The sequence below is a fragment of the Berghia stephanieae genome, chromosome 6, assembly GCF_034508935.2.
Source record: "Berghia stephanieae isolate SIO BIC M18660-M18661 chromosome 6, UCSD_Bste_1.3, whole genome shotgun sequence".
Lineage (NCBI taxonomy): Eukaryota > Metazoa > Mollusca > Gastropoda > Nudibranchia > Aeolidiidae > Berghia > Berghia stephanieae.
Window position 1 is genome coordinate 50,094,657 of NC_088365.1, and position 27,500 is coordinate 50,122,156.

Genomic DNA, 27,500 nt, shown 5'->3' on the forward strand with positions numbered 1-27,500 from the left:
CGTTATCAAACCTGGTAGGTTCTTGCATCTTTTTGTATTTCCACCCCCCCCCCCCCCCCCCCCATAACCAATTAAGTGACGCGTAATGGTATCAAGTTTATTATAATGATAATAATAATAATGATAATAATAATAATAATAATTAATAATAATAATAATAATAATAATAATAATAATAATAATAATAATAATAATAATAATAATAATAAGAAGAAGAAGAAGAAGAAGAAGAAGAAGAAGAAGAAGAAGAAGAAGAAGAAGAAGAAGAAGAAGAAGAAGAAGAAGAAGAAGAAGAAGAAAAATTGATAAACTCTAAAGTGTCCAATAACTTGCTCGACAGCATTAACTCATCAATCTCGATATGACTGCACAGTCTGTAATATTCACCTCCTTATTTGGAGTAAATTGTTCATTTATCTAAACAAAGCAAATGAACTATGAAAACAAAGACATTAGAAACACAACACTGAGCATGCTCAAATAAAAAGAAAATAACAACCCCCCCCCCCCCCCTAAATTCCCCAGGTCAAACACAGCCTGTAATAAAAAAAAAACAAAACAAACAATAAAACAAAACATAAACAAACAAAAAATTGCCACACCCGATGTATACTTTTTTGCAGGTCTGATAACCCATTTCCTTATGGACTGATTGTTGTTGTAATAGAAATCTCAAAAAAAAAACCCCCAAAAACCCCCAAAAACACACAATTACGCAAAATATTGCCGATAACAACAATGTTAAACTATGCTCATTAGTAGGTTCGGATGTCAGACATGCATATATGTACACTTGGACCACACCTATCCACCCTCCCCCCCCCCCCCCCCCCCCCCCCCCCCAAACAAAAAATAATTAAAAATTAATTGAAGAGAGAAAAATAACCCCCCAAATAATCGGGATGTCACCATTAAAAAAAAACCCCACTTATTGTGTCATTGTACCTGTATAACGATTAAAATTACATGTAATTCGCGCTTTAGGTCTTTAAAAGATGGGGGTAAAGTAAGGCGTCAGAAAGGAACAATATATGTATTTTAAAATTCTAATATTATCTTTCCTGAACAAGCATTATTAACACCCAGCTTACTCCATTGAATATACATAATTGTCCTTTTTTCTTTTGTTTGTTTAGTTAGGGTGTGGTGTAATTATTAGTTGGAATTTGGAAGAAACGGTCCTGCATTTAACAAACTCTTACATACAGACACACACACACACACACACACACACACACACTCACGCACACTCATACACACAAAACACCCACACACATGCATGCATACAGACAGAGATAGAGAGAAAGAGAGGTTGATGAATAGAGAGAGAGAGAGAGAGAGAGAGAGAGAGAGAGGGGGGGGGGACAGAGAGAAATAAAGAGAGGGAGGGAGAAATAGAGAGAGAGAGAGAGAGAGAGAGGAGAAGATAGATAGATAATAGATATATATATATATATATATTATATATATATATATATATATAATAATAGAGAGAGAGAGAGAGAGAGAGAGAGAGAGGGAGAGAGAGAGAGAGAGAGAGAGAGAGAGAGTTTTGATGAAACCCCAAAATAAAATTTCCTACGAACTTCTTCCTTTTCCAACCAACCAGAGGGCTGGGAGCCTGGCATCTTACACTGGGCAGACGAGAGCAACAACTTCAACATCCTGGTCCAAAATCCTTATCCAGACGCCAGGTTCTACAACGTCACTTTTTTCAAGGACGTCCAGCCTCGCCTCACCAGGATGTTTGAACGGACTTTTCCTGCTGTAAGTCTCCGCAAGAATATGACATAATAAACTGCTGAATAAGTTCCATTGTTTGAGTTCCAGTTTGATGGCACAGTGATGAGTTTTGTGAAAAGGCTCTTTACTTATATTGTCTCACCGTACTTATGTTGTAAATTGAGTGCCCGGCAGTTACCAACAAACCCTCTGTCCAGAAAATAAAATTGGAACTGCGTCTTACAGACGTCATGTCTCATCTGTTACTTGTGGCTTTGTACCCTTTTTAATGCGCTTTGAACACATTCTAAAATAATATAAAAAGATTGACCTTTTATATGAGAAGGTCCTGGGTTCGAGCCTCGCTCTGCGCATAGTTGTCCTTTGAAAAGGCTATTTACTCACATTCTCTCACCGTACTCAGGTGTAAAATGAGTATCTGGCCGTTAACAGCGTTGACTCTCTACGAAAAGATTGCAATATCGCCTACATGTTAAGTGTTGATGTTGGCCTGGGATCCTTTGTAAAGCGCTTTGAGCACGTTTAGTGGATATTTTTTAATATTCTTTTTTTTTTTTACTGATATTGTCTCAACACACTCAAGTTGTAAATTGGGTGCCCGGCAGGTAATAGCAATGCCCTTGTCGAAAAAAAAGATTGGAAATGCGCCAAAAAAGACGTCATGTGTCTTTCCTGAGTTAGCTGTTAACTGGTTAACGTAGCAGTATAGAAATAACCATATTTATAATAATAATAATAATAATAATAATAATAATAATAATAATATAATAATAATAATAATAATAATAGTAATAATAATAATAATGATAATAATAATAATAATAATAATAATAATAATATATAATAATAATAATAATAATAATAATAATAATAATACAATAAAAATTATGCCATTCCGCCACGATATCATAAGATATTGTCGCCTGGGCATTCTATGAAGGAATATAGATAATTAATCAAACAAGATGTCTATGTCAACAGGAATCACCCATGTTGTCAAAAGTGAGCAAATTGGGGTTTAATAATCTTGCCCAAGGAAAAAAAACGAAAGTGCCTGAAGCGGGGCTCGAGCCCGGGACCTTCCGGGTCAAAGTGTACTGCCTTAACCAATAATAATAATAATAATAATAATAATAATAATAATAATAATAATAATAATAATAATAATAATAATAATAATAATATAATAATATAATAATATAATAATAATAATAATAATAATAATAATAATAATAATAATAATAATAATAATAATAATAATAATAATAATAATATAATAATAATAATAATAATAATAATAGATAATAATAATAATATAATATATAATAATAATAATAATAATAATAATAATAATAATAATAATAATAATAATAATAATAATAATAATAATCTTCATTATCGTCATCATCATCATCATCATCGATATCATCATCACCACTACCACCTCCATCTTCAACACCATCTCAATCGCTTCATCTCATCTCATCTCACACCCCCCCCCCCCCCCCCCATTTCCTTTAACCTCAAATTTATTTTATACAGGGAACTGAAAATATATTCCTTTTTATCTTCTTGTCTTCTTTTTTACCCTACCTCAACCCCCCTCATCCCCCCCCCCCTTCCCCCTGCCACTTCCGTCCCGCCATATCCCCCGTATGCAGCAACACGTAGAGATGAAGGACGACACAGACAGTAAAACAGTTTTGGACAAGCTTCACCGTCCCCATTTCCTGATCAAAAACCTTCCAGCCAATGCCGACTACGCCGTTAGAATTCGAGTAAGCGCTATTACTATTTATTACTGTTTTTGTTTGTTTTTAACTCACTCAACCCTAAAAACGACTATATCCGTTGTTTATCCGGGTTACTTGTACCCCATGCCTATTTATTACATATTTCTGAGACAAATTATAGGCGTGGATAATATCAAAGCAAATGTTTTTAATTGTTTCATGTTAATGGCAGTTGAATAAAAATATGTATGGACATACTCACTTTTAATACATTTTTTAAAAGAATTTTGAAAAGTAGCAAAAATTTCTAGGATTGAGTGAGTTAAAGGTTTTACGGCGCTTGCAACACATTAAGGTTATATCAGCGCCAGTAAAATGGAAGAAAATGGGATAGTAGAAAGTTCTAGAATTACAATTAAAGCATCCATGAATAAAGCAGACAAAGGGGAATTGGTTCAAATAAGAAACAAGTGTAGATTCCAAGAGCAGCACACTATCAGTGTACTTAGTTTGAGATAACCAAAATTCTCATCCAGACACAAGCACAGGTCCACACTGAGAGGAATACACTCAAATGTTTACAAATCATATATAATACATAAACAAAACATAATGCAGTGCATAACAGAGAGATGATTTCCAAGGGAAAAATGTCATTTCCCAATACTAACTATATATTTGTGTGGGATACCTGAGTACCCAAATATCAGTATTTGATTACGTTATTTCAAGAATAAAAAGAATCACTTCGATTCCAAAATGGCTGTCTATTGTTGACGTTTTCTACTTAACAAATTATCATTAGCAATCTACAATACACTACAAATGGCGACGAGCATCTAGAACCCAGATAAGTGCAATAACGTTTACATGTATTTTCATTCTACCAAGCCATAAAACTATAATCTATTGACAGACTACTACCAACTATTGAGCTTGCATTCTCCAGTCTTGTACGTGTACATACCAACATGCCAAGACCCGACACCTTCAACGAAGGACTAGAGTCCTTCACAAACTATAAAGAAAGACTGGATGCGTTTTTTGTTGCAAACGACATTGCCGAACAGAAACAAACAGCAACTCTGCTATCATCCATCGGGGCTAAAACGTACAACACACTACGATGTTTGACGTCACCCGACCTTCCCTTTAGTAAAAGTTATGAAGAACTTTGCAAACTGCTGTCCAACCATTACTGCCCCCCTCCACTTGAGATAGTTGAAAGATTCAAATTTCATAAACGCAGTCAAGCGATGGACGAACGCTTCCTGATTTTTTAGCATCCATAAAACGGTTGGCTGAACACTGCAAATTCGGAGACAATTTAAAAATGTCTCTGCGTGACAGATTTGTTTGCGGAATACGCGATGAAACCATACAAAAGAGACTCTTGCAAGAGCCAAATCTCACTTTAGAATCTGCAACAGCTTTGGCACTTGCAATGGAAACTGCCCAGCGAGATGCCGCGGAAATCCACACAACAACATCCGGCAAATCAACAGCTGATCTCAACATTATAAAAACAAATCAGCCTTTACCTACTAACAGAAGACATAACTCACAAACATACCCACCGTGCCAATCATGTGGGAAAAATAACCACAGGAGAGCCGACTGCTACATCCGTGATGCAGTGTGTAAGTCATGCAACAAACAAGGACACATTCAGAGAGTGTGTCAGGCCAGGAAGGGCAGCCAACAACAGAGGAGAGGAGGAGACAGAACCTCACAATCCCGACAAGTTCACGAGCTAGATGAAGACAATGTTTCCGAAGATAATTTTACACTGGAAATGTTTCACATGGAAGGAAACACACCAAAAATAAAGGTAGACTTGCAAATCAATAATTTTCCTACAAAAATGGAAGTTGACACAGGATCTGCTGTTTCAGTGATGACGAAGAGGGACTTCACAAAAACATTCAAAACCTTCCCAAATTTGGAAAAGACAGCTGTTCGTCTGAAAACATACACAGGTGAAACCATTATTCCACTGGGAAAAATTTCAGTTCATGTAGAACTCAACAATCAGAAGAAAATACTTCCACTCCTTATACTTGACAAAGGCAGCAATCCTATTTTGGGAAGAAACTGGTTGGCCGCTATAAAACTGAACTGGCAGAGCATACATCAGATGACGACACCTAAAGATAGATTCAATACAGAAAAATTGAAAGCTCAGTTTCAAGATATATTTTCAGGTGGAATTGGAAAAATAAAAGGAATAGAGGCAACACTTCATCTAAAAGAGGGAGCCGTTCCCAAATTCCACAAAGCCAGACCAGTGCCGTACGCCTTAAAACAAAAAGTTGAGAAAGAACTAGACAACTTAGAAGAACAAGGGATAATCACAAAAATTGCAACCTCGGATTGGGCCACACCCATCGTACCCGTATTGAAAATCAATGGAACAGTGAGAATATGTGGTGACTTCAAGGTAACAGTCAACCCAGCACTTAACACAGAGCAATACACAATGCCAAAAATGGAAGACATGTTAGCTACTTTGGAACAAGGTCAAACATTCTCTAAAATTGATCTGAGACAAGCATACCTTCAGCTCCCTTCAGACAGTGCATCACAAAAAGTAACAACAATCAACACGTCAAAAGGACTGTATTCCTTCAACCGTTTAGCGTTTGGTATTTCTTCGTCACCAGCCATTTGGCAAAAGACAATAGACACAATCCTCCAGGGAACACCCGGAGTTCAATGCAACCAAGATGACATGATAGTCACAGGGAAAACAAACGATGAACACTGGCAAAATCTGCTACTAGTCCTAGCTAGACTTCAAGAGTATGGACTGAAGGTCAATCTTGAAAAATGCCAATTCTTCCAAGACGAAGTTATCTTTTGCGGTGTCAAAATAACCAAAAATGGCTTGCACAAAACCGAAAACAAGGTCAAGGCCATCATCGACGCACCACAGCCAACAAACAAAACACAACTCAGATCATTCCTCGGGCTTGTAAATTATTACCACAAGTGGCTGGAAAATGTAGCTCAAATTGCGAAGCCATTGTACAATCTTCTACAGGATAACACAAAATTTGAATGGTCAACTGAAGCTGATCATGCTTTCATTCAAATAAAAACAATGATCGCTTCGGACAAAGTCCTCATGCGCTACGACCCCGATCGACCATTGCGACTCGCCTGTGACGCTTCACCATACGGCATCGGCTGCGTTCTCTCGCACATCACACCAGAAGGCGACGAAAGACCTATTGCATACGCCTCAAGAACCCTCAATAAGGCAGAACAGAATTACTCCCAACTAGACAGAGAAGCTCTAGCTATCACATGGGGTGTTAAAAAGTTCTTCAATTATGTATGTGGCAGGCACTTTACACTAATCACTGACCATCAGCCACTCAAATCCATCTTCTTGCCCACAAAACCAGTCCCTGCAATGTCTGCAGCCAGACAACAGAGATATGCAATTTTCCTTTCAGCCTTCGACTACTCAATCGAATACAGGATCTCCAAGTCAAACGCTAATGCAGACGGATTTTCACGATTGCCTTTACCCACCACAAACTCAAGTCAAGAGGCCGATTCAGTAGATGAACTATTCTATACAGAAGTAATAGAGTCCTTACCAGTCAACGCAGCAAACGTTGCCAAAGAATCACGCCACGACAAAACACTGTCACAAGTCATACATTACGTCCAAACTGACAGATGGCCAAACACAGTCAACGAAGGACTGAAACCTTACTTCAACAAACAAAACGAACTGTCAGTGCAACAAAACTGTCTCTTTTGGGGATATAGACTCATCCCTCCACAAAAACTGCATGCAAAAATCTTAAGTGTTCTTCATGAAGGACACATTGGTATAGTCAAAATGAAAAACTTGGCTTGGGGATACTTCTGGTGGCCTGCTATTGACAAACAAATCGAGGCAACTACAAAAGGGTGGCCTGGTTGTGCTTCAGTTCAACCTGATCCACCGAAAGCTCCTCTTCACCCATGGCACTGGCCCGACAAGCCATGGCAAAGAATTCAAATAGACTTCGCGGGACCATTCATGGGATTAATGTTTCTAGTGGTCGTCGACGCCCATTCCAAATGGGCCGAAATAATACCGACATCCAACGCCACATCCATTTCAACAATCAATATATTGAGCAATCTTTTTGCAAGATTTGGTTTACCTGAACAGCTCGTATCTGACAACGGTGTGCAGTTCACATCCAATGAATTCAAATCCTTCACAAAGGTCAATGGAATCAAGCACACCCTGAGCACACCCTACCACCTAGCAACCAACGGGCTGGCTGAGCGAATGGTCCAAACTTTCAAACAAGCTATGAAAGCTTCAAAAGATGAGAAGGGTACCATCCATACCAAACTGGCAAGATTCCTGTTTGCTTATAGGAATGCACCACACACCACAACAAACGAGAGCCCAGCATCACTTATGTTTGGCAGACATCTGCGAACTCACCTAGACATCATTCGACCAAGCATTCATACAAGAGTATCTTCATGTCAAGACCGTCAGCTTCGTACTCACTCTTCTGCCAACACCAGGAACTTCGACAACGGAGACAACGTCCTGGTCCGAGACTACCGCGGACACCAACGATGGCAACACGGCGTAATACATGCCCAAACGGGAACACGCACCTTTGAAGTCAAAACAGCTCCCGGAGCCATATGGAGACGACACTCCGACCAAATTGTTCACACAAACACCCCTGCAATCACAAGCAAACCAGCACCGGCACCACTATTGGACATCGTCCCAAACTTCAGAACGACAGAGATACCAACCATGGTTCAAACAACCCCAACGAATGACCGAGATCCAAATTCTACGCGGTCACAGGTCGAGGTCCCGCCCTCACCACATAGAGAATTCCCAAATTCTCTAAGTCTCTCTGACAACATGTCACAGAGAACGCAATCTCAAAACAATCACAACACTACAAGTGCACCTTACACTACGAGAAGTGGTCGCAACGTGAGAAAACCAAACAAATTCACACTGTAGGCAGGGCCATTTATAAGCCTTAAGCTTGACTATAATATTGGAAGAAATATTTGTGACGTTGCGACCACAAACATAAAAACACTTTGCATCTACACAGCCGCATGAAGTAGACACTAGTTAAGACTATTAGAGTCCATTACTGTGTTTTCTTTTATCATTATGAACTGTTGACCACTTCAACTAGTTTAGTACTACACAGAAGAAACACTTTTTCTTACTCATCATTGATAAATGAGATAATTTTTTTTCCCCTCGTATGCAAACATTATTTTTTTTTCTCATTTACTTAATTAATCATTTAAGTTGTATAAAACAAATGTAAGAATTATGTAAACCAAAACGAGCGAAAGTATAATAGCTCATTTTTTTTTTTTACATCATCAAATTTTTTTTTAGGGGGAGATTGTGGGATACCTGAGTACCCAAATATCAGTATTCGATTACGTTATTTCAAGAATAAAAAGAATCACTTCGATTCCAAAATGGCTGACTATTGTTGACGTTTTCTACTTAACAAATTATCATTAGCAATCTACAATACACCACAATTTGACTTTGATGGTGTGCTCTTGGAATCTACACCTGTTTCTTATTTGAACCAATTCCCCTTTGTCTTACCTTTTCTTGAACTTTTTACTGTCCCATTTTCTTCCTGTTTACTGGCGCTCATATGACCTTAATGTGTTGCAAGTGCCGTAAAACTCTTAAAAACAAAAACAAACAAGCTGTTAAAAGTAAGGTTTTGACTGTACAAAGTAATAAATGTGTCAGTGCAGCACATAATCAGTTGGAAGGTGAAAATATTGGATTTATATTTTGTTTTTCATTTTCCGAAAGAATATGCTCCCCAGAACATTTTAATCTTTATTTGAAGTAAATCGGGTGATTTTTCATGAAGTTATGGTCAGATGTATGGGAAGGTATCAGCACCATTTCTCACATTTCATACTTTTTCAACTTGACTAAAAGATATTTAGAAGTGAAATAAAGCTTAGATATTTCCCGAAGATGTACAAAAAAAGGTTGATTTAATCATTTGTGACAAGAACTTATGTTGGATCAAAATTGACCTTTTAACTGAACTTGGCAATATCTCAGTTCAAATATTTTCACATTCGACGACTGATTATGTCATTCACTGTGACTGAAAATAAATATGACAGTTTTTTTTTTTAATATTAAAAATTTAGCTTTTATATAGAGCAATATCTACTGAACGTGCTCAAAGCGCTTTACAAATTAATGGTCTCTGTAACGTGTAGAACGAGACATGACGCCTGTTAGGCGATCAAACAATTTTTTTTCCAGACAGAGACAACGCTGTTAACGGTAAGGTGCTCGTTTTACACCCGAGTACGGTGAGAGAATGTGAGTAAAGAGCCTTTTCCAAGGACTGAACTATGCGGCGAGCGTGGCTCGAACCCAAAACCTTTTGATCCGAAAGCGTGTGTCATAGCCGCACAAGCGGCTACTAAGCTGTCAGAATGTGTGGACTGTACAAAGTCATAAGTGAAAACGAATAATATGACAGCTTAAAAAAAAAGATCAAAATACCGAACACGGAACGTTTCAGGATCAAAACCCTTCTTCAGCCAAGAACAAAAAACATTTCATTGCCGTCTATCTGGCTTTAAAAGTAATGAATTTATGTGCTTTGTTCCCCCTTGTTGGCTAAAGAATGGTTTTGAGCCTATAAGGAATGAGATTAGCGGAAGAGTAGTGTCCCTTGATTGGACGTCACCTTACAGAGAGAACATCAACAAGGTTTTGCGCATGCGTCTCTCTCGTCCTCGCTTTTGGTGAAGTGTCTCTTGGCGCTTTCATCGCAAGCGAGGACGAGAGACGCATGCGCAAAACCAACATGACGTTCTCTCTCTAATAACTTCTTCGCGGGTGACGTCCAATCAAGGGACGCTACTCTTCCGCTAATCTCATTCCCTGTTATGCTTAGCTAATGGATGAAGATGTAGGCGACACTCTCGCTTTCTCCTTAACTTATAAGTATAATTATACTCTTTATTTTAAGTGAGAACAAGAAGATCCATACGCTTTGCTTTTTGAACTTTTAATTTAATCTGCCTTCGCTAAGGCAACTTTGCGTAGGTTTAAGATCAAATATCCATTCTATCAGGGAAAGAACTAGGTCCACAATATATACTTTTTGAATTGTAATGGATTTAGTCTTTCTCAGCTAATTATACTGATGTACGTAGATGAACATTCCAGCTTGTTTGATTACCATTGACGTTAAATATTCAATTATAGTATATTTCTACTATTTAGTATTTAGTTTAAGCGAAAACAAAGAAGAGCCTCTTTTTAACATAAAAAACATAAATATTAGATTTGATCAATATTGCTTATGGGTAATAGTTTCTCTTATTTCATTAACGCTAAGGTCAAATATTCAATCTATTAGCGTAGGGTCTAAGACCGCCTTCTATACTTTTAAAAATGTAATCTATCTAATGTACGTAGAGTGACCCTCTCGCCTGCTTCATTAACCTAAAGTCTATCTCAGCCAATGAAACAAGACGTAGTATTTTAGCTTTCTTAATTTTGTAGTGTACAATTCTTCTTTTTATTATTTTAAGTGAGAACAAAGAAGAGACGCTGTACTTTTTTAAGTTTAATGGATTTAATCTAGTCTACCTTCGCTAATGCAACGTTGCGATGAAGAAAGTAATATTTCCTCTTATCTCATTAACGTTCAGATCAAATGTGACCCATCGTCTCAAAACGGTATTATGTCGGGAGGCACCAGATGCTAAAAAGCCGAAATTAACGCTAAACTGGTCAATGATATGAATTAATAGTATTGGTACCCTGAAATATGATATTCATTCTCCTCAATAAAACATACAAACTCAACCCAAGTCTGATATTTCTGGCTATAAATTCAATTTTGTAGCATCTTAATAATCCCGACATTATACCGTTTTGAAGCGAGGGGTCACAAATATTATGCAGGTCTGACATCCGAACCCAACTTATGGGCCAAGTTTAACATTGTAAAAATGGACAATATTTTGCGTCATTAAAAAAAAAAAAAAGATTTCTATTACAATTTTGCGACATAGACAACGCTGTTCGCGGTCAAGTACTCATTTTACACATGAGTACGGTGAGAGAATGTGAGTATAGAGTCTTTTCCAAGGACTCATCTATGCGCCGAGCGAGGCTCGAACCTAGGACCTTCCGATCCGAAAGCCGCACTATCATCGATTTAATCTATCTTAGCTAATAATAATAATAATAATAATAATAATAATAATAATAATAATAATGATAATAATAATAATAATAATATAATAATAATAATAATAATAATAATAATAATAATAATAATAATATAATAATAATGCACATTTATTTATATTGCGCAACCTATCCCCCTGGTTGGAGGTTCTGGACGTATAAAATTATATTATGAGAACTAGGACGATCTTTCCACTTTCGCATTAACTTTAAAGTTAAAAATTATATTCCCTTATGTTGTTTTTTTCTGTTTAAATCTTTGGGTCAATTTCTCTCAATTTATTTTATCATTTTAGCTGGTCGGTCTTTACGTCAACAAGTCCAAAATACCCAATGCTGTCGTCATTACCAAACCGTTTACTTTCAGTAAGTATAGAGTTATAATTAACACACTGTTTACCTAAAATATTAAGAATCACGTATCCCATAAGAATTATTGTTTGTTTGATAATAATAATAATAATAATAATAATAATAATAATAATAATAATAATAATAATAATAATAATAATAATAATAATAATAATGATGATAATAATAATAATAATAATAATAATAATAATAATAATAATAATAATAGTAATAATAATAATATTGATAATAATGATGGTGATGATGATGATGATGATGATGATGATGATGATGATGATGATGATGATGATGATGATGATGATGATGATGATGATAATAATAATAATAATGATAGTGATAATAATAATAATAATAATAATAATAATAATAATAATAATAATAATAATAATAATAATAATAATAATAATAATAATAATAATAGTAATAATAATAATAATAATAATAATATAATAATAATAATAATAATAATAATAATAATATAATAAATAATAATAATAATAATATAATAATAATAATAATAATAATAATAATAATAATAATAATAATAATAATAATAATAATGCAAAGCATCTCTTTAGAGCTCGTTGACATCACGAGGAAATGTTTAGAGATATGACATGAATTGAAACATTTTTTTTTTTGTTTTTTTTTTTTTAATTAAAGCATATCGATAGTATGCTCTTGGCTAAGAAACTCACAACATTGCCATCCGGAAGTATAACGGACCAACACACAAAACTATGTGTAACCATGAACATTATAGTCTGGTTAATACAGTTTAGTGAGAATTACTCAGAAACGCGGATGACAAAAAAACAAACAAACAATAACAAAGACCCGAGTGACGTCAACTTCGTTCTATCTATATTATCATTTCCCGTATTTTCGTTTTCCAGATTTCACGAAGCGAGTGCTCACCACCTCTCCCAGTACCCCACAGGTAGCGCCTGTCTCCGATGATTCAGATGCCGGCGTGAGTCGCCTAGTTTTGGCCGTCATTTTTGTATCTCTCCTGTTTGGCTGCCTCTTTCTGATCCTATGGAAGGTCAGATGTCAGGCGATGACGTGCAAGCTTCTGGTCCCTTCTCTATCTAACAACAACAAGGATCTCCCAAAAAGTAGGTCAAAGGTCAAGATTGTCTGATTGGATTTTTGCAGGATGTTGCAATACGCTTCAACAGTCGTAACGTCACTTCCCTCGTAATGACCCATGGTAACTTAGTAACTGGCTCTAAACTATCGGAACAATGGCGGCGCCCTTATGAAATATTTCTCCGACGAGCATAAAAGCGTATCCAGAGGAAAACAAAACCATTAAAAATCTGATCATGTTTTGACTTTTACACATTCTGATCACAAGACATATGAAAAGTTCTAGCCAACATGAAGAATAAAAAGTACCGATTTTCTTTGTTTAGAACCACGATGGCCGCCGTTGCTGGGCGACGTGACATCATTGAATCCAATTTCTGTTGAAAATTTTGTTCGGATTTGAGGGGTCCTGGGTTTGAGTCCCAAGCGGCGCATAGTTGAGTCCTTATAAAAAAAAAAAAAGGCTCTTTACTCACATTCTCTCATCGTTTTCTGGTGTAAAATGAGTACCTGGCCATTAACAGCGTTGTCTCTGTCCGGAAAAAAAGATAGTTATATCGCCAAACAGGCATCATGTCTCATCCTACATGTTAAGTGTTGCTGTTGGCAAGGGACCCCTTGTAAAGCGCTTTGAGCGCGTTAATTGGATATTGCGCTATATATTATATCTAGCTCAAATAAAAGTAAAACCGGACATTACTCAAAGCAAGATAATACAGTAAGAAATATTCAGGGAAAAAATAATTGAGTGGTTGAGCCGTCGTTAACGTATAGCCTGACACTGACCATACAATGACGTCAAAAAACAAGTCTTTGGCCGCAAAAGAAACCCAATAGTGAGTTGTATTCTATAGATAGTATGCGCTTAGCTAAGAAGTTCACAACATTGCCATCCTGAAGTATAACTGGCCAACACACAAACTCTGTGTAACCATGATCGTTTATAGTCTGGTTAATACAGTTTAGTGAGAATTACTCATAAACGCGGATGGCAAAGAACAATAACAAAGACCAGAGTGACGTCAACTTCGAGCTATCTATAGTTCAACCCATGGAATCACTCACAACTCACTAGGCGCTGTACAAAACAAAAAATGACGTCAAACTATAAGTCCTAGAAGGTTCTAGTGTCAGGCTTTAAGTTAACGATGGCTACGGTGTGAGGAGATTAGTCATTTCAAGAAATCATTGGGTTTGTGATCTTTAATTTCCAGATGCATTCAGGTCTGTTTTATGTTGACACCTTTCACTCAAATGGCGTGTGTTGATTTAAAACAAGAACGATACAAATGCTACCAAAGTATGCATTTTGTGTGTTTGTGTGGACAATGCGCGTGTATGTGTGTGTGTTTATACCTCTACCTTTCTGAATCACCAAATCTCTCTCTCTCTCTCTCTCTCTCTCTCTTTCTTTCTCTCTCTCTCTCTCTCCCTCTCTCTCTCTCTCTCTCTCTCTCTCTCTCTCTCTCTCTCTTGCTCCGCCTGTCTTTCTATCTGCCTGTCTGCTCTCTCTTTCTCTCTCTCTCTCTCTCTCTCTCTCTCTCTCTCTCTCTTCCCCTCTCCGTTTGCATGTGTGCTTCTTTTTCTATCTCTGTGTCTTTCTCTCTCTCTGTTTCTTTCTTTCTCTCTCTCTCTCTCTCTCTCACTCTCTCTCGCTCTCATACACACAAAGAAAAACGTGACATAAATATCTCAAATACAGTATACTTTACTATCTTTCTCTCTTTCTCTCCGCCAGTTATCCCTGTCTACTGTGAGGAAAACGCAGACTTTGTTAGAGCAGTGGAAAGCCATATGACACTTCTACGTCGATACGTCAACGTCCTCCCCATTCCACAGTTCGTGGGGTCAAGGTCATGCTGGTGTCCCTTCCTTCGTCGGGATTCCTTAGCGGCCGGGGCAGACATAAAAATGACGGGCATCATCATTTACTTGTCTCCAGGACTCGGCCATCTGCTGCGCCAGGACAGGACTGAGGGATTGTCTCGTTTGGATGAATTCTGTCATCGAATACTTCACTCCTTACAACACCACCGTCGATCTAATCCTCGAGAAGAACTCACCGTAAGCATCGTCACGTTTAATTGCTTTCAAAACAGTGAACTCGATTGTCTCCCAGATTTGAACAACATGTTTTCCTCGGGAGAGATCGGTTCTGCATTGATTCAAGGATCTCCAATCAAACTAGCCGAGTTCAAACAAAACCGTTGGCGTCTCGAGAATTTGGACCAACTTCTCTTCCATCTTTGTCACGTTCGGGATTTCCCGTACGATCTGCCAGCAGGGGTGGCTGGATGGAACGAGAGTCCTGAGGCCCATCTGGTTGAACAATTTTTGAATCGGTTCGCAGCGCCTTGTCCTATGTATGGTGTGTTGCCACCTCAAGCTAATGGCCTACAATCGGACATAACTCAAAATCCAGCACGTCTTACTGTCCAGACAGAAGGCGTAACACCCTCTTCACCTCAAAGTCATCCCGATAGAAAATCTCATCAATCTAAAAAGGATATAGAACCCGGTGACCTGTGCAACACGAGTGTTACTGACATTTCCCCTTATTCTAGTCACGACGTGGAACTGGACCACGTACCAGCTGCTGAAGCTGGTGAATTTTATACCTCGGCCAAAGGAAATTTTTACACAAAACTGCCCAGTGTCTCTACTTACCCGGAGAAACAGTCAATCAGTATGTCTGACCTCAAAGGCCAATCTGTTCGTTATACAAATGTCTCATCAGAAAAAAATATCAACACGTCCGATCATGAAACTGAATATTTGAACCATCGTCCTCAACCTCATCGTGATAATCATAATCATCATCATCATGATCAAAATCCTCAGCACGATTTGGACCGCCCAGTCATCAAACCGCCACCATCCATGGTACTCAAACAAGACAATTGTGTGGGTAAGAATTACAACCCTTGTGAAGAAGAAGAGAGTGAATCCGATAACGAATGTTTTATTAGTTCTGTAGAATCCGATACACTTTTGACCTCTGATCAAGGTAGAAAAGAAAACAGGTCAATGAAAGCCATCTCACCACCTTCAAGTCTCCACACTCACGCTTTTAAAGATAGCATCTCGGATTTAATAGCAGCCAACAACACAACCAAGGGTTGGAATGGAGCACCATTTAATAGACCAATCAAAATGAATGTTTCATGACCATTGACCAATCAAAATGTTTGTGAAAACATCACTTCTTCATTGCCTTGAAATGCGTCGTTGTCAGCAGAAATTAATCATTATTATACTAATGTCAAACTATTATAAAGAGGTGATATTTTGATAGAAATGACTTTACAACTTCTATTTTTGATTTCATACCAAAGACGAAACGGCCTTATGGAAATATAAGTTGAGCTACAAAGTAGGTGGTAGCAGGTTAAATATAAATTCAAGAAAAGCGTGGAGCGTGCACTTATAACAACAGTGTTAAGATTTTTTTTAAAAAAAAGAAATAATACAGACGTTTGGCTCCCTAACTCCGTGATATTATGTGCATTCTCTGTTTTGATTGGGTCTCTCTCCATCCCCCCCCCCCCCTTTTTTTTTCTCATCGGAGCAGTGTTACAGCTGATGAGGTCGATAGCTGTTTTCTACTCAATGTTTCATTCTTTCAAAAATATTTTAAAAGACACTATATTTACCCATTTTGTTTAACAGGCCAGTGTAATCGGAGAAGTATCGAGTTATTCGTGTTGTTTTTTTTTTGTTTTTAACCGACGTGTACATGAATGCAGGTCTAACAGCGAACCCACTTATGGGCCTAGTTTAATACTGTTTTAATAGACAATACTTTGCATCATTTAAAAAAAAAAATTCCATTACAACAATGAGCCCATAAAGAATTGGACTACTAGACCTGTAAATAAGTGCACGTCGGTTAAAACACAAAGATGCATTCTATTAATGATGACATTGCACATACGTTGGATGAATGGACAGACAGATAGTATTTTGACTATGACTTATCTGTGGACACCGGATATACAACCAGAATTAGTGGTTGGTGGAATTCTCTCTTTGGGTGGGGGAAGATTAACTGCCTCAAGGAGATTTACAGTTTGTATTAGTGATGGATGGAATCCCCTCTATGGGTGGAGGAATATTAACTGCCTCTTGGGGATATACAGCCAGTATTAGTGGAAGGTAGAATTCCCTCTTTGGGTGGGGGAACATTAACTCCTCTTGGAGATATAAAGCCAGTATTAGTGGTGGATGGAATTTCCTCTATGGATGGGGGAACATTAACTGCCTCAAGGAGATGTACAGCTTGTATTAGTGATGGGTGGAATTCCCCTCTATGGGTGGGGGAACATTAACTGCCTCTTGGGGATCTGCAGCCAGTATCAGTGGCGGGTGGAATTCCCTCTATGGGTGGGGGAACATTAACTCCTCTTGGAGATATAACGCCAGCATTAGTGGTGGATGGAATTTCCTCTATGGGTGGGGGAACATTAACTGCCTCAAGGAGATGTACAGCTTGTATTAGTGATGGATGGAATCCCCTCTATGGGCGGGGGAACATTAACTGCCTCTTGGGGATCTGCAGCCAGTATAAGTGGCGGGTGGAATTCCCTCTATGGGTGGGGGAACATTAACTCCTCTTGGAGATATAACGCCAGTATTAGTGGTGGATGGAATTTCCTCTATGGGTGGGGGAACATTAACTGCCTCAAGGAGATGTACAGCTTGTATTAGTGATGGATGGAATCCCCTCTATGGGTGGGGAACAGTAACTGCCTCTTGGAGATATACAACCAGGATTAGTGGATGGTGGAATTCCAATTATGGCGGGGGAACATATATGCCCCATTAACTGGTTTTTTTTTAGAGCAAGGAAGTTAACTGATTAATTTAAAGCTTCTATTCATAATACGTCATCATCATCATCATCATCATCATCATCATCATCATCATCATCATCATCATCATCATCATCATCATCATCAATTCCATGATCTGATTGATGATCGTCGGGGGGGGGGGGGGGGGGGGGGTGATACACGGAATGCAGATCTCACCACTCTCCGCCATTGTTCCCTATTGCTAAAAAGCACGGTCGTTAATCTACTTCCGGGGCACGGCCGATCTGGCGTATCATGTGTTGTGTTTTTATGTTCCATGCATCCTTTCGGTGCATTTGTATGAAAAGATAAAGGGAGTAAATGTGACTCATACATAAGGGAACAACACAAAACAAACTACTTTTCGGCCATTGTCCTTTTTTCAAGTGAGCACCAAATATATATAGATGGCCCGTTGATCTAACCTCTGAAGCAGCCTCTTTGCAATACTATACTTATATTTATATTATATATATATATATATAATATATATATATATATATATATATATATATATATATATATATATATGCATATATTAGATTGTCATAATAGTTGAAAAATTATAGGTAAACTGTGTGTATAATATGTGTATAACTTGTATAGCTCGGTGACATCCATCTCCTCTCCGAGCTAGACAGACTAATATTCATAATAGGTATTATCGTTGTTGATTTCTTCGATGTTCAAGCAGCAACATCTCGATTATATTCAAAGAGTATTAAGCAGTTGTAACGGTCACAATTTCTATATTAATGTGTATAAACGAAGACCTTAGACTTATACCCGCGTATACTTATAGGCAGGTCTGATTACTCAAATTTTCAATGATTCATTGTTGTCGTGTAAATGATAACTCTCTAACCGACGCACAATGCTCTTCATTAAAACGATGAGAAATCGAGCCCATAATTGTGTTCGATTATCAAACCTGTTAATATGTTCATTTCACCTTATACCTATAAGAATTCTTTATATATATATATTATATTATATATATATATATATATATATATATATATATATATATATAAATATATATGGTTGAGAGGGATTCTTCAGGGAGGTATTCTGTTTAGCAGTGTCCGGGAAGAATTCTCCCTGAAGAGTCCATCCAAATACCAACGGATGGATGAAACAACGTTGTATGAGGAAATAACCAAATGAGGTGAGTAACATAAATAATTCGTCCCAAATAAAACTTTCGAGCACTCTACGTGATTCCAGCCAATTCCCCTCAACTAACCATATAATATATATAGATATATATATATATATATATATATATATATATATATATATATATATATATTTACATATATAAATCATTCTTAAATCTCTTAGTTGTATTTGCTTATGTGTTGTGATTGCCTGTAAAAAAGTCATTCAATCTAAGTGCCAATCAATGAAAGTAATAGATTCAAATAATAATTATACTATTGATGTAAACTATGTAAATGTAAATATGTACATACGATAAATATATTTTCTGTCGCCGTGTTGGATTTGTTTTTTTTTTTTTTGCTGCCTTGAGACGAACATCGTTTATTGATTTTTTTTGACTCTTTTCAGCTTTAACTCGATATTGTTCAAATTCTGTCACGTGATCAATTAATCTGAGCTTTTTAGTTGAGCAAGTTACTGGACACCTTAGAATCACCTGAGACAATCTGAACTGTCAAAACTCTTAGGATACTGTCGTATGAGGCAAAGAAGTCGTTTCTTTTTAAGTCACAAAATTTAATAAAAACAACTGAGCTTTTATATAGCGCAATATTCACTAAATGTGCTCAAAGCTCTTTACAAAGGGTCACTGACCAACAGTAAGACGTAACATGTAGAACGAGACATGACGCTTGTTAGACGACATTGCAATTTTTATCGACAGAGACAATGCTGTTGACGGCCAGGTACTCATTTTACACCTGAGTACGTTGAGAGAATGTGAGTGAAGAGCCTTTTCCAAGGACTCCCATAGGGGAAAAATTTGTCTCTCTGGTCAATTCCAATGAAAGACTGGAATAACCCAGGCGTCAATCACAGTGCAGCGGCGAGTGACCGAACTCGGTACCTTTCGGGTACGAAGCAAAGACCGATCCGCGAGCCATGCTGGCTCTTAAAAATAAACCCCATTTCATATTTGTGGCTTTAGATTCCATTTCCAACGTCTGAATATGGTAACACTTTGAGACCGCCACTTTTATATAATAATTAACTAGTTATCCGCACATTTCAGTGAAAAAAAAAATGATGCAGGGAAGAATTTGGCAATTTTGTCTCAGACCATTTTGTATTTGTCTATGATATTTTTTGGCATTTTTTTTCAGACCATCTTGCATTTTTCAATTACCATTTTGGCATTTTTTATCAGACCATGTTGCATTCTTCTATGACATTTTTGGCATTTTTTTGTTGTTGAAAAATGAATATGAAATTGTGGTCCAAACGTCTTCAAGCAACACTCGCTCAACTTCTTTATTTACTAGTTTAAGAAATAAAAATGTCTGCTTTAACATCGTTATATGTTTAAAAAAGGTGTCATATATTTCAGTACTGTCTATCTAAGCCTTTACAGTTCGGCCTTTAATATACGATCGTTATGGTAAAAATGGCCTTGACATTGTTCGGTTGTCCAAATACAAAAGAAAAGTTGTTGAATCTTCTAATAAATAATTATTGTTAATGAATTTTTTTTTATATCATCATCATCATCATCATCATCATCATCATCATCATCATCATCATCATCATCATCATCATCATCATCATCAACATCTTCATCATCATCAATATCGTCATCGTCTTCGTCATCGTCATCGTTAGCATTATTATTATTATTATTATTATTATTATTATTATTATTATTATTATTATTATTATAATTATTATTATTATATTATTATTATTATTATTATATTATTATTATATTATATTATATTATTATTATTATTATTATTATTATTATTATTATTATTATTATTATTATTATTATTATTATTATTATTATTTATTATTTATTATTATTGTTTTATTATTATTATTATTATTATTATTATTATTATTATTATTATTATTATTATTATTATTATTATCTATCATTATTATTACGATCACATCGTATTATTCATATCGTGTACATCACAAAAGCGTATTATTGATCGTGGTATATTTTTCTGTTATTGCAATCATCGCCATATTCTATAAAACTGTTGCCTTGTAATAGTAATTATAATACAAATGACAAAACACTTCGGAGTTCTGGGTGGGGTTCCTGACGTCCCGTAGTGGACAAGGTGGTACTTACTGTGTCTTATATCCTCATTCCCTGTTCTCGAATAGCTCTCTGTCTTTGTCTTGGAATGAGATTACAATATTTAGCTGGGTAGGGTTCCAGACCTCCCTCAGTGGGAGGGAGGTACTTGTTGTGTCTTCTATCCCCCAGTATCTCTTTTTCAATTGCTTTCTGTCTTTGTCTTTATTTGTCCTAACCCTGGCCGGAATCCTTGGCTGGGAAGGAAAGAGTCGAATGTGTAATTACAGTTTCAGGAGATGATTTGTTTTTTCCTTGTAAATCATCTCTGCTATGTATTGTCTTTTTTTAATTTTAAAAATATGATTTGTAAACATTTGAATGTATTCATCTGTGTTGGATCTTGTGCTGATGTATGAGTGAAACTTATAGATGATCACACTCTAAGTGCACTGATATTGTGCTCTTGGAATCTACATCTCTTCCCTATTTGAACCATTATCCTTTGTCTTACTTTTTCCTCAAGTCCTTTTAATTGTACATCTAGAATGTTTTTACTATCTAATTTTCTTCATTTTTACTGGTGCTGATATAACCTAAATGTGTTGCCGTAAACTCCGTAAAAATAAACGCTCTTCTAATTTGCCTTTAGTCTCAACTGAAGCTAATGTCAAAGTATTTTTATTTGGCCCAAATAATGGGCAGGAGGTCACTTGATCTGTCCTCTATTCTCCTATATCCGTTTTTTGAGTTATTTTCTGTATTTATCTTGTAATGGGATTACTACTTGAATTTGTCCTGGCCCCTGCCCGGGTCCTTGGCTGGGAGGGATACAGTCAAATGTATAGTGTTGGCTTTTGGAGATTATATAGTGTTTGTTTGGGTTCTTAACCCTCTCCTTACCAACTGTAGGAAAATCGTCACATTCGTTATGATGCCAACAATTTTTTCTCACCCACTCAAATTTATTTTATAAATCACAAAACTTAAAGAAAAATGTTGAATGTATTATTTACAGAAAATCTTGATGTTGTTATGTAAATCTTGTTCTGCTCAACAAATTAAGGTACAATAGTATCCCGACCTGCACACATATGCAGGTCTGACATCCGAAACCACTTCCTGGCCTAGTTTAACATTGTTGTAATGGACAATATTTTGCGTCATTTTTTTGAGATTTCCATTACAAGAATGAGCCCATAATGAATTGGGTTATCAGATCTGCAATTAAGTGCACGTCGTAGAATTCACTTATTGCTTTTGAATTTGAGTTTAATAAAATGAATGTTTGTCTTGGGTTGGTACCGTCAATCAAAATGGGTTACTTCGGCCACCCGGGGTACCTTAGGCCACTTACTGAAAACAAGATTGTTTATTTTAAAAATAAAAGTTAAATTACACGTAGCTTTTTCATCTTTTAAGGAGGGGCATTTGCTGTGTCTTTTATCTCCCCTATCAGATTTCACTCTCCATGTTGCTCTCTTTGTTTTGGATTGAGATTCCTTGGTTTATTTCCTGGTTCTGGCGGAGATCCTTAGTTGACAGTCCCTTTTTTGATTAAAATCTGAACAAGTGTGTATGGAATGTGCCAGACAAAGCAAAAAAGAAAATTACAAAAAAAAAACAAAAAAAAAAACAAAACATCCCAAAAAATGAGTGTTCTTCGACTGTCTTTTTTGGATGTTTTTTTTCTTGTATGTTTCTTTCTTGCTTTGTCTGGGACCTCAGATATTTATCTTACACCAGTTCCTGCTACCTAGTTTCTTAAGTACCTTTATTGAAAGATGATACTTTTTTTCCTTGTAATCTATCGCTCTGTTAGGAAATTGTATGTTTTGTTATCACTAATAACTTTAAATATCGTATAATATTATACTTTGTAAACATTTGAGTGTTTCCTTCATAGCAGGATCCTTTGTACCCAAATTGGACTGTTCGGCAATGTCAAAATGGGCCCATCGGTGGATTGATCAGGGAATCTTCTGTTCCTTATTTAAGCTGGCTCCCTCACTTTTTCTTCGGTGCTGTCAACTTCATACCTACAACTTCCTCTATTATCTTCCTTTCTACTTACTTACTTAATCCTCTTCGGGCCTTGAGGCACACAGGGCATCCACCAGACATCTCCATTTTTTTTTGTTTGTTGTTGCGTCGGCTGCTTTTGCAGTGGCTGTATTCCAAGTCATACCTGCTTCCTTTATTTCTTTTTCCATGGTGCTTCGCTAGGTTCCTTTGGGCTGGTATCCCACGATTAATCTTCACATCTGTTGTCCAGCACAGTATTATCTTCCTTTTTACTGGTGCTGAAATGACCTATCAGTGTTGCAAGCGCTGTAAAACACTTAAAAATGAAAACAAAGCAACATACTTTTTACTAATTTGTAAACATTTGAGTATATCCTTCGGAGCGGGATCTTTTGCTCGTGCCAAGATGGGGCTTTTAGGTAACATCAAAATGTCTAGTCTTTACTCACATTTGCTCACCGTACTTATCTCTGTCGGAAAAAAATGGAAGATCGCCTAACAGGCGTCATGTCTTGTCCAACATGTTAAGTGCTGCTGGTGGCTAGGGACCACATGTAAAGCGCTTTGAGCACGTTTAGTTGATATTGCGCTATATAAAATGCTCATGTTAAAGTTAGAATATCTCTGTAAGACGATGGGTCCATTTTGGGTGGATTCATTATTATTGTTTACATTATAGTTGATGTTGTCGTGATCGTAAATGTTTTATAACATTTATAAATTCTAATTCTATCATTTTTATTTCGTTCCATATCATTCATCATGCCATTCCATACATATTTTTACTTTGTCGTACTGTCATGTGACCAGTAACAATAAAAAAGTTTTAAATACCAGTAAATATATTGTTGCAAATTAGATATTTTCCACACAAAAAATGTCTACGAAAAATTGTCCACATTTTTTAGCCGAAAAAAGGATCAACTAAAGATCTTCTACAATTCTGCATTTCTGAAACAACGAAATCAAGAAGGTGGAGATGGATTGGCCATGTTTGTCGGATGAGGATGGAGCAACAATCCCGAAAACAGCGCTCAGGTGAACACCGCAGGGTAATCGCAATAGGGGAAGACCACTAGAAACTTGGAGAAGATCGGTGGATAGAGAGATGACATCCTTCGGTTGGATCCGGGGTAAGGTCCGGAAGCTGGCAGAAGACAGAAGTCTCTGGCGCTCCTTATGTCGACCTTATGGGTTTTTTTTTGAAACACCAAAGTAAGAAATATCTTGACTTGACGGAAATCGTGCATTTGATTACGTTTAGATATCAAAAAACTCAGATCAAAGACTAGAGCTTTTATATAGAGCAATATCCACTAAATGCACTCAAAGAAAGGCAATCGACTTTGGACTGGATGTTCTAGAGTTCGAGTCCCGCTCTGAGCGGCACACACTTGAGTCATTGGCAAAGGATCTTTACTATTATCACATTGTCTCACAGTATTCAGGTGTAAAATGAGTACATGGCCTTATAAAGCGTTTTCTCTCTCCGAAAAAAAAAATGTCTAACAGGCGTTGTTTCGTCCTACATTTTAACGGTTGCTATTGGTTAGGACACATGGTAAAGCGCTTTGATTTTTTATGTGGTCTTGTGGTATAACACTCGCTTTCGGTTCGGAAGTCCTGGGTTCAAACCTCGCTCGCGCTTAGTTGAGTCCTTGGAAACGGCTCTTTACTAACATTATCTCACCGTACTCAGGTGTAAAATAAATACCTGGCCGTCAACAGTGTTTTTATATCGCTTAATAGGCGTCATGTCTCGTTCTATATGTTACGTATTGCTGTTGGTCAGGGACTCTTTGTAAAGCGCTTTGATGGATATTGCGCTATAAAAAAGCTCAGGTTTGTTTTGTTTTGTTTTGTTTGTTTTTTCTGTTTGTTTTTCTTTTACATACAAGCTTTGCGCACCATGTTTTATTTTATTTTGGGCAGATCAGACCTCTGATGCGGATCGTGAAAATCGAGACCAGAGGTTTAACCCTCTCCTTACCAGCTATAGGAAAATTGTCACATTCGTTACGATTCAATCAACCGTATTCTTATTCAAATTTCTCTTGTACATCATAAAATTTTAAGAAAATGAACTGTGTGTTGTAGATATGTTTTACTAAAGAAATTATTTATGTCAGGAATTTTACCGCTATTATGTCAGTGATAAAAATCTATTTTTCTGTTAGTTGGATGTGAAGTTTTGGGAAAAATCCTGAAAATGGCTGGTAAGGAGAGGGTTAATCCGCTGACCATCGCTATACATGACTATCTCCCTCTAATCCAAGGACTCCAGCCAGGGCCAGGGAGAACCAAGTAATCTCACTCCAAAACAAAGACAGAAAGCAATCTGGAAAAAAACAAAAACAAAGAGGAGCGGGGGTGGCGGGAGAGGGGGGGGGGGGAGGTTAAAATATACTTTAAGAGTGCCCTCCGTGCCGTCCACGGGAGGTCAAAAGACCCCATTTCTGATTACAATCAAGTATCGATGTGAAGCGGGTCCCGATAGCTTAGTTGATAGAGCACTCGCTTCACAATCAACAGGACCTTGGTCGATCCCGGGTGCAGTCGAGATTTTTTTCTAACCGTCTGTCCACCCAGCAGTGATTGGGAAGCTGGGTCTGTTAGATCTGGCGGAAAGGTAGCAAGCAATTGCTTTTGTCTTTTTCACGATTTAGAAACCGGGATAAACTCCGGCTTCTAGGGCCGAATGGCTCTGAAGGATTTGATATCTGATATTACTCAGAAACAAGAAAACAAAAAACAACCGTGATTACAGATATAGATGAAGATTTTATTTATGTGTAATTCTCACATTGTGATGATATAATAATATATATAATGATACAATATAAAATATAAAATAATATAATATAATACAGCATCGAGAATCAAATTAAACCATCTTATGACCCAACCCTTCAAAACAGTAATATGCTACTGAGTAATATCTACAAAGATACCGACGTCTCGTCTTGTATGCACTTTTTTAAAAAAGAATTGTAATCTGCTTGTTTAAAAAACAAACTAACCCAAACTACTATATGACAGGGGAGACAACTAAGTTTTGACTTCTCTCTTTGATTTTGATGTGTATTAAAATTGAGTTGTGACCCTTTGGCCTTGTATTGATGGGAGGAGAATAACGGTCATGGGGAACGAAGACCGTTGGGAATTTGTTTTGGTTTGTTTTGTTTCTTTTAGTTGTGTGAGTTTTCACATACGTGTTTTTCCGGAGTACCACGACCATTAACCGACGATTTACGATTTTCAAGGGCTGGGGCACAGAATACCCCAATTTGACACAGGCAAAGAAATTATAAAGTCAACTTCTTTCATTGCAATAAATAAGACGTCTTTTCTAAAACATGCAGATCACCTTTAAAAATATTTTTTAAAAACACAAAAAACAACAACAAAACACACACATTGAAAAATTTAAAAGTTAAATCGTTGTTTTCAACCCAAATCAAAAGATGGCATAAAACCTCGTTCCAATATGTAAAGAAAAAATATCCAACATAATCAGTTATTTAATTTTTTTTTTCGGTGGGCGGTGGGGGGGGGGGGGGGGTGGACGATTGGAGATGAGTCTTTTCTTTAAAAAATTGGTTATAGATAGATCTCAAGGAGAGACTGAATTGTGGAAGCAACAACTGGCAAAAAGATAATCGACTGCACGGTAATGGCCCTTGAGCGTGAAGAATGGCGTTCCGTGACATTCAATCACTGTAGGGAGACGGAACTCCGGTAAGGTAAGCAAGATAGATCTCAATATTATCGAACAAAGATATAGCGCTTTTAATATGTTTGGTCGGAAACCTTTTTTACTTCATAATAATATTACATCGATATGAAAAGTCTTATAGGCCTGCTAAAGACTTAACGAAGTCTATTCATATGTCTATCGAAACGACTATCGATATGTGATCTATCTCATATAAAGTAAAATATTACTAGCTAAAATCTATATAGGCGTTTATAATATAATACAGAATACTAATCCAGCAATCAAGAAATTTAACTCTCCCTCATAAGACTTCTCGATTAACGATTTGGGGCTCTAATATAATATATGAATGAATGAAGATGGCTGCGCAGTCTCTATGGAGGCTTGCCGTGAATGTGTGCGTCACTTCGAGTTTGTCAGTCTGTTTTTATTATCCAGTTAGTAATTT

General features: G+C 36.8%; 1 protein-coding gene across 11 annotated transcripts in view; it reads left to right on the forward strand.

Moving 5' to 3' along the window:
* The window catches only part of LOC144975194 (uncharacterized), a 126,959-nt gene extending 110,289 nt beyond the window's left edge, over nt 1-16,670 (forward strand). For all 11 annotated transcript variants that reach the window (XM_078919024.1, XM_078919014.1, XM_078919023.1 and 8 more), the window contains 6 exons: nt 1-14; nt 1,610-1,767; nt 3,405-3,521; nt 12,039-12,108; nt 13,011-13,232; nt 14,945-16,670. The exon at nt 1-14 is cut by the window's left edge and continues 119 nt beyond it. In XM_078919024.1, coding sequence (XP_078775150.1) covers nt 1-14; nt 1,610-1,767; nt 3,405-3,521; nt 12,039-12,108; nt 13,011-13,232; nt 14,945-16,374 — 2,011 coding nt within the window. In that variant the 3' untranslated portion in view covers nt 16,375-16,670. The remainder of the gene's footprint in view (nt 15-1,609; nt 1,768-3,404; nt 3,522-12,038; nt 12,109-13,010; nt 13,233-14,944) is intronic.
* Nucleotides 16,671-27,500: the final 10,830 nt, after the last annotated feature.